The following is a 9,292-nucleotide window of genomic DNA, read 5'->3' on the forward strand; positions in this document are numbered from 1 at the left end:
ACGGGAAGTGAGGGAAAGCAGAGAGTCAGGCACACAGCTGCCTGGTTTATATATTTACATATACTCCGCTGACCTGTTCTTCTAGTAGGCGATTTTGTTGTTGTTGTTGTTTTTCAGTGTCCAAAGGTAAAAATGCTGTAAGTGACAAGCGTAAGAATGAAAGGCAATTTTTAGCCCTGTTAAATTTTGAAAGAGTATTGCTTTTCTCAGAGCTTACACCCAAGCTGGAAATGGTGTGTAAAGTACATTTTAGGTAGAAATGAAGCCAGGCTGCTAGCTACAAACCCAAACTTTGAGCAAGTCCTGACAGAGAGCTGAGGTCATTTTGGACACAGACATTGTCCATGATTATGATTACAACTGTCTAAAATAATGTTCACTGTTTCAGTGTAATGGTAAAAACAGAAAGCTGGGGAAGGGAGAGGGAAGGATGATAAAAACTAAGTGAGGTTTTTATCATTAAAGCTTTGGGAATTTAGATCACTTTCAAGTTACTGGCTTATCCCAGCAAGGGCTTCACTAAGAGGGAATTCAGGGTCTCTCTTGCTTTCAGTAGCATGGTAGTCTGTGCTGGGACATCAAAACAAACAAAATGGCCATCTTTGTTGAGAGGGATGTGATTTCTGCTTGCCAGATTTCCACCAAGCCCTTCCTGAATTTCCTGCTTTTGGCAACCTAGAGTTTCCCTCAAAGTAGCTTTTGTGTAAAGATGGGCACAAAAAGCCCAGCTAGAAATAAGAGCTGGCTCCTCACTGTGGCACCATCTCCTGTTTGGTGCCTGGGGCAGAGGCTGTATCCCACCACTCTCAGAAGTGCCAGGCAGGAACTCCACAGGGATGCCACTGCCTCTCCAGCCCTGGAGTGGACTAAGTTGGCCAGGGCTGAAAGGCTGAACAAGGGAGCAAATGGTTAATAGGTGAAGCTAAGACAAGCAATGGATTTTATCTCCGTAATGGAAGTAAGAATTAAGAGAGGTGAAGTCATTCCACAATTTTTAAGGTTTGTGATGCAGAGTGGTGGGACTGAAATACTGTACATTGGCATTTTGGGAAGTGGCTCCATTTGTTTGTGTGTTTAGAAGGTAGCTGTGATGTTAGTGATGCCCTGCTCACTGCTATTCAGGACACTATATTGTTGGAGAAGTACAGATAAGCTTAGGTAAAATAGGAAAGACCAAGAGGTTTAAGAGATCCAACTCAGGGAAAGACAGGAGGGTCTTGAAAGTCCTTAAACTTAACAAATGGCTTAAATATTTTCCTGAGACTAAGCTGAGCTGTTCAGTCCATTACTGAATTATGCCAAATTTGTTTTTTCAAATATATTTAATGACAAGGGGCTATGCAGCTTAAACATACATGGCTATTAAAAATTCCTCTTTTGCTTGGGGTGCTTTTTTTTAAAAAGCCTTTTGTTTTTTGGAGTAGCTACAGCATCCCAATACAGACAGGGCACCTGTCAGCAAAGGCCCAAGAGGTTGAGGTAGGTGAGCTGGTTCACATGCACATGGGTCCCAGCACAGGGTTTGCGCTCAGTGAGTTGGGTGGGGTTTGTCCCTGTGCATGAGCAGAGACACCCAAAATAACATGGCCAGGCTCAGGCTGACTCACTGCAGAGCAGCTGTGGTCATAAGTTGCAGGACTGTGTGCAAACGTATACACTTGGCGAGACAGCTGCTGCATGGCAGCCACAGGGGACTAGGGACCCTGAGCTGGCCCCTGGCTAATGCCAATCCTCACCTGCCTGTGTTGTCCTGTTTTTATAGGGTCGTCTTGCCTTCAGATTGAGGTCAGGAGAGACCAGCAGCAAAGCACTGTCAGTTTGTTTTCAGCAATTAAAATAAATTGGAGGAGAACAGTGTTTCAAAAATCAAGGACCCAATCCACTTTGGGCTTTATCCCATGTGGGAAGGTGAGAAGCAGCAAGGGTTGGGTTTTTTCTGTAGCAACAAGTTGATGACTCACTTTTCTATGGTGAATTGGGCTGGCACTGTGAAACGTTTGAGTAGCCCTTATGCTAGTCTTCTGGGCTTGCTTTTGATCATGCACGTGTATGCATAGATAATAAACACATATATGCATGTGTGTGTTTTTAAACAGTATATACAGAGATATACAAGTATATACATTTATATAGATAAATGCATATATACTTGTACATACATATATACACACATATATTTATGCAATCACACATGCACACATCCATATGTATACTCTTGTGAAGACAGCACACCTGATAACTTCTGCTTCACTTGCGTGTTGGCTCCATAGGCCCCTTATTGGCTCACAGCCCTGTGGCCCCAAACACAGGTGCACGAGTCCCCCCTCCAGTCCTTGAGCCTGGTGCAGTATCTGTGTGCGCTGCCCTACCAGCACTGTCAGCGCAGTGGAGGTGGGACAGTGCCCAGCAGACCTCTTTCTCCACCTGTTCCTTGGGTCCTGGGGGCCCAGGCAGGCTTATGTTCAAGAGCAAATAAACAGAGAGCAAGACTTGCCTAAACTCTCTAGTTTGGAAGCTCCTTCTTGGCAGTTTGCTGTTTTATAGAACAGTTTACTGCAAACTTAATTGCAACAGTATGTGCTCTACAGCCTCTAGAAAAAGATAAATGCCATTTTATTAGGGGTAGCACAGAATGTGCCTTCATTAGATCAAAATAAAACAATGCATGGTTACAGGAGACAGTACAGTAGCAAACACGGCTTAAATACCTTCTGGACACTGAAACCCAGCATAGCCCCTGAATATCACTAAGTGTATATCTCCAAGTATTTAATTTAAAGATGTCTTTTCTTGGACTGAGCCTTTTCTATCAAAAAGCCAACCCAACCTACCAGCTGACTGAGAGCTTGGCAGTAGGGAGCACATATGCATGAAAATGGAAAAAAAAAGCGGTGAAGAAGAGAGAAAGAGAGAGAAAAGGAGTAAGAGAAAATCTGTCTGAGCACTTTGGGAAATCCTCACAGTAAGGAGTTTGAATCAGCTTTTGAATATCAAATACCATAAGTTTTACTATGCCCAGCATGAGATATAAAAGGCAATGGTTGTTTTAAAACAAGATGTACAACCAACTGCCCCACTCTTATGGACCTTATACCATGGAAAAGAGATCAGAGAAAACTGATCAGGGGTTTAGGGTAGGAAATAAGTGTGTCTACTTCACCAAAATCACACTTCATTAGATGCAGAGAGTGTGGGCTTTTGTGCCATTGATGTTGGCTGCAGGCTCGTCTGAGTGTGCAGCGACGGTGGACAGGGAGGACCCTGTTGAGTCCTGGAATTTCTGTTACAACCTGCACATCACTTCAGAGCAGTCAGGATTCATCTAGCTGGTATTTCTGTCATCCCACACCAAAAAAAGTGAAACAGGGGGAAGAACATTTCCAAGATAGATTTTCTTTCTTCTTAAAAAGTTATCTGCCAGCTTGTATAATAAAATACACAAGGAAGAAACAAGGTGAACCTTGATGCAAATTTTCCCTGTACTTTTCTTAAACCACTTAGATCATAGGTCCTCATCTTTATGGGTCCTAGTTCCCCTGTACAAATTGACCATTGTCCTGACAAAACATTTTCTAGAAAAGTCTGGAGCTCACCCTGTCCCTGTGGGCCTGTGTCCTTCCAGCCAGGAGGGCAAAGGCATGGCCTGGCCACAAGAGCTTTTGCTGCTGAAGAGAAAACCACCTCCAGCCCCTGCAGATGTGCACCCAGATGTGCACCAAGGTGAGTGCCTAGCCAGCCTGGTCCTGCCTTGTGGGCTTCCAATGGCTGGGCAGAAAGGTGCCATTAAACCTGCACCAGGGAAGCACCAAGCATCAGAGTACATGTTTTGGGGTCCTTGGCTATACCTTGCACTCTCTGTGCATTTGGGTGCAGGTGAAGGGGCTCAGCACAAGGCAAATCTGAGTTCATTTGAGTCACTGGGGCAAAGAGGGGTCAGTACTGTGCTGGCAAAGGCAAAACACAGTTCAAGGCCATTACCACCATTTCTTCTTGTGTCATGTAAGACCTTTCTTCTGCACAGCAAATGATGCAGGGGAGTCTGCGCACAGCCTCCTACATTCCCTAAGTGTTTTGCAGTGAATCAGGCAGGTAACATTAAGATGAACGTGTGCAACCTTGAAATCTAAGGCTATATCACAGCCCCACACCCATGTCAATCCAATGTTCTCTAACACTGTGAATCCCCCTAGGATGCCAACGCGGCCTTCCCTTGTACAGGCTTTAGGGGTGGCTCTTTGGGGCTGCCCATCACTTACAGCCAGAGGAATAAAACCGAGCCATCTATTAACCATCCCCCTGCCTGCCAGAATAGACTTTTTCCTAATGAGATTTAGACAGTCAGAAAGAATATTGTATTTAGGGAAAATGTAGCATTTTATGGCAAATAGCTCTGCATCAGGTACAAAACAGTTTTTGGAAAAACAGCTGATGAAATTTTATAACCAAAGCTATGAAAAAATAAACAAGATAGCAGGGAAAAGGACTTTGCTTAGTGATGAAGCGTGATGAAATGTCATTTTAGAAAGATGCATATATTTGCTTTAATATCAATGAAAACAGGCAATGGGTCATCTGGCTATAAAGAGCATGTGATTAAAAATGTCTGTTATTCACATCTCGGTCAAAATAAATTTAAATCTAGGCTTTAAATTCCTAGTTTGCTAAAAATTCAGAAGTATTTTTCCATCTGTTCTGTAATAATTCAGCTATCTGTTTGCTATAAAGAATTTGGTCGCCTGCCATTTGGGCAGGGAGCAATTTTTTTAAATGCATTTAAGTCTCATGGTATCTGAAAGTCATACAATTAGCAAGCTAATTAAATCAAGCTAGAGTTCTCCATCAAAAAATATGATCTTTGACTTGCGCTGGGGAAGGGTTTTTGATGGAGAGGGGTTCACTTCAGCTCAGCACAGAGCGTACAAAGGCGCCTCACAGAAAATGCTTTGGTGTACGAATCCTACAGCGCAAATAAACAGCACCCGGACAGATGCCTCGGATGCTACAGCTCATGCATGTCAGCTCCAGAAATTTAAGCCATCGATTATAAAAGGGTGTCTTTTTACTCACCATCACTCACTGAGAAATAACATCACTCCAGATTCACTGCCAAAGGAGGGATGCCATTGCCTCCCTGCTAAGTCCCTGGGGATGGGAAGGAGGTGTGTGTGGTACCCAGTGGGGAGAAAACCTTCCTTTTGGAAGAGGAGGGGGCAACAGCAATCAACTGCTCAGCCACCTAGGTCTGAAGTGCAATGTTACTGCAGCATTTTAGAAAACGTAAGTCTCCCTTTTGGTTTTCCTGCACACAAATATGTGGCGGTTAGTGAAAGGCTTTTTCACAGGTGGATGCATGCATTTAGGGTAGAACAAAACAAACTCCCCAGCTTTTTTTTTTTTTTTCAAATTACAAATCATGTAAATGCAGGAATAAGTAATGGGGGCCAGCAAGACAAGCACGAGTAGAAGGGCTGGTGTCTGCCAAAACTCTGCATACAAGGTCATTGTGGTATTTTGCAAATCACTTAACCCTCTCAGGGACTCCATTTCACCATGTCTCCAAAGTATTATTATCCCAGACTTGGATGGTTTTGATCTAAAGAGTCTACAAGTGACCCAGCTTTATTGATAATTATTAAATTATTGGTAATGACAAGCAGCTCAAGTAAAACAATTCAGATATTTCTGTTCCAGATTTTTAACCTAATACTAAAGTGAAAAATAATAAGTGTTTCCATACTCCAAATTTTACAAAACACTAGAGTAGTTGCCCCAGTCTCAGTTTGGATACGCAGCTCTGTTTTGGACTATCGCTACAAAATTCTGTGGCAATACCAGAAGGAACACCTGAGCCTGCTGTCAGGTGGGCTCTGCTTGGCCACTGGTGTTTTATCATTCACTTTTCCAAACTTAAGGCTTTTCAGAAGAAATGAGAAGCTGCAGCTGGAACTGTTTCTTAGCCATGCAAGGTCTGTTTTCAACACATGCTCCATAGAAGAAAGCAGTACAGATGAAGCAAGGAGAGCATGGAGACACACACATGGGAGAAGGCAGAAGATGAGGAGAAAGCATTAAGGGCTGATGTACTGATGGCCACTGCAGTAGGTGTTGCTCAGGGGGATGCAGAGGAGTAGGGGATTGTGGAAATGGGGTGCAGAGGGGCGATGAGGAGAGCTTGCCTGGAAGAGAGAGAGGAGGGAGGATGGGAGGGAGAAGAAGGTCTATCAGGAGGTGAAAAGGAGAGAAAGGCAACGATAACGGTAGCCTGCTCTCGATAAAGCCCAGACCTAAGGAGCTGAGACATTTGGTCCCTGTGCCCAGAGCTCAACCGGCAGCACTGCGCATGGGGGCCTTGCTGCATCCTGTGAATCAGGGAGACCCAGGGAAGAGCCAGGCACCACCTGGGGTTAAGACCTTCTCCAGGGAAGGCTGGGACAGGCCCTGTGCGTGCACCATTCGGGTTATTCACTTTTCTGTTTTGACATCAGGAACTTAAGCAGCTATTATTTTCTAACAGTCATCAATTTGCCCTCCTTGTGTAACAGACTGCATGTCTGTACCCATTAGAAACAAGGAACATGCGCAGCAAACGTGTGGTGCCCCTAGCTGGCTGCGGACAGAGATGGAAAGAATAACAGAGCAAGCCACTGCACTGTACCTAATTTTCACTCCCCAGAATAAACTCCCCTCCCTCCCCTCAGCATCGCGGTCCCATTTTTGCCTCGTCTGAGGTGCAACAGTGGCCCCACTCCCAATGGTGCTGAGCCCACTCGGGGGCACGTGGTGGGAGAGCCCCAGCCCGCTGGCTGCACGTGAAGGGCTGAAGGCACTCAGGGTTTCTTTATTTCTTTAGCCCTGCCTCCCCCCTGGGTTGCATTGAGAGATGGGCATGATTTTCCCCCAAAGTGAGGAGACAAATAACCAAAACTGCCTTTCCCTCAGCAAGTAAAATCTCATTACTTTCTAAAATGTATCTTTTTTATTTCCTTTGGAAATCAGCTTTATTTTCTCCTTTTATTGCCATTCCTCCATATTCCTTTCCTTTTCCTTTCATTTTGTTTCATTTCTAATCACTGTTAGTGAGACAGAAGAAAAAGTGACAAATGAGAGAGAAACACTTTCCAGGAGGTGGGCAGCCACCTCACACAGCACTGCAGGAGACAAGTTATTTTCAAACAACACAACTTAAAATAACTTAAAAAAAATAAATTCCCTCTGTTTTTCACCAGCTCAGGTAGAAGAGAAGCCAGCTTCTCTTACTTTTCTTGCATTGCTCTGCCCCACACTTGCACAACTTTGCCTCCTTTTCTGTATTTCACCTGAAATTCTAGGAGAAAATATATGAAAACCCACAGGAGGTGGAGAAGGAGTGTGAAAATCACGTATCTACCTTGTGCCCGGGTTTTCTCCCTCTCTTCTTTGGGATCTTCGCAACCGGCAAAGCACCGGCTGGGGCCGAGTAGAGGTTGTGAACGGCCACTTTGATGGGCGCTGGCTGGAGTGGGGGCCGCCCTCGCTTCCTCCCCACCATTCTGGGGGACTGCATCTCCCCGGGGACCGGGCTCGGGGGCAGGCACGGCAGGTGGCTCATCTGCCCTGCGGCTGCTGATCAACCAGAAGGGAGAGAAAGAAAAAAAAGAAAAGAGCTTTTTAGTTATTTTTTGGTTTTAAGTTTGTCATCCAAATGCAGTGCAGTACTCCGTTTTCTCTTGCTGTCATTTTCTCTATTACCGTCAATCATAAAGCAGTAACAAATACACCACAGATGTGCACTCCTGCCTGGGATTCGCCTGACCACAGCTGCCTCAGCTTCTTCAAAGTGGGACAAAACCCTTGTCGTGCCCATTTCTCTCTGCTGACTGTGGACACAGTGCAGGGAGCTGGGTCAGCTGGTGAAGTCTCTATCGCAGATGTCTCGTAGCTAAACCCCACAGTGGCCACCTTAACCCTGCATCCTGCAGATAAGTGTGATGAAGGCACATGATGAAGTGGCACCCATCAGTGCCTGCTTTCAGAGAGGTTTGGAGTAGATGACCTCCTGAGGTCCTTGCCAACCTGATTTTTTAACGGATTCTGTGCTTCTGCAAATCCTCCCTCACCTCAGAAGTGCTACCCACACCAAAATGGACTTTCCTCTGCTTCATACACTCACTCCTGAGTGAGGAGGCAGAACTGGGACCACAAGGCTGGCGGCACAAGGCAGCCGTGTTAGAGGAGAATTGCCAAACATTTACTCTCTGCAGTTTTATAGCATCTGTTACCACGCATGTTAGTAGTGGGCTTGTGGATGTATTCCATCAGAAGTCATTATTTCACCACAACTCCATGCAGCTGATAAAGTTGAGTGGGGGTAATGGGGTGGAATCTGCTCTATTTTCCTCTGTCCAGGTTTTAATAAAGAAAACAAATACGCAACCATACAAGGAGTACCAAGAGAATACTGAGCATTCTTCACAGCTTCTGGTAAGGGGCACGTGCTAACAAGGTCAATACAAACACCCAACTGCAGAAATACATTTTCAAATGTTGGTTTGTCCAGGCACCATCTTTCCTGCACGTGGGCAGAATACTAGCCGCAGTCCTGCCTGCATACATTGCTAGACATGAGGGTGTAAGCAATTCTCATGCTTTTGTGATAAACCTTGTGACAGCTGATGTTTTCAATTTCATGCTCCCTCAGGCCAGTGATAGCGGAAGCCTCCCCACTCTCTGTTTTTACAGAACAGACTTTCAGCCTTCTCGGCTACAGAGAAAATCTGAAGATGTGGCCCAAGAGCATCCTCAAAGCTCAAAAAACATAAAGCAAGTAAAGGTTTGTTTTTTACAACAACCAACTACAAATTTTTACAAAAATCTACAAATAATAAAATCTACAAATTTCTCACCACACTTCAAATCTCTCAATTTCAGAACCCAGTGTGATTGGACTGATCAGATCTGACGTTGCTGGCAATGAAATCAGGGTTGCTTTCCCCCATAGGAGGAAGGGTACCACTTGATAGGTGCCTCTGGTGACAAGTGTCTGCAGCTGTGGGCTCCTCTGCTTCAAAGGTAAATATGTTTTGCCTAGTCAAAACTTTGCAAGCATGACTGACTAACAAGCAACTCACTTGTCCAGACTTATCCAGTCAGTAGTTTAAACAGTCTGCTGTAGGATCAGAAAAATAGAGAGCTCCCAGCCCTACCCTCCAGTAAATATGTTTATTTACAATACATCAAAAAACGGGTTCTTAAATAACACTGGGGGTATCTGCTCAGTTCAGACAGATCCATTACATATTGCAGGACTTATAGA

General features: G+C 44.7%; 1 protein-coding gene across 1 annotated transcript in view; it reads right to left on the reverse strand.

Moving 5' to 3' along the window:
• The window catches only part of SCML4 (sex comb on midleg-like 4 (Drosophila)), a 46,655-nt gene extending 39,112 nt beyond the window's left edge, over positions 1–7,543 (reverse strand). The window contains exon 1 of the mRNA XM_010085533.1: positions 7,388–7,543. Within this exon, the coding sequence (XP_010083835.1) occupies positions 7,388–7,543 (156 nt within the window). The remainder of the gene's footprint in view (positions 1–7,387) is intronic.
• Positions 7,544–9,292: the final 1,749 nt, after the last annotated feature.

The sequence above is a fragment of the Pterocles gutturalis genome, unplaced genomic scaffold (genome assembly GCF_000699245.1).
Source record: "Pterocles gutturalis isolate BGI_N339 unplaced genomic scaffold, ASM69924v1 scaffold6870, whole genome shotgun sequence".
Lineage (NCBI taxonomy): Eukaryota > Metazoa > Chordata > Aves > Pterocliformes > Pteroclidae > Pterocles > Pterocles gutturalis.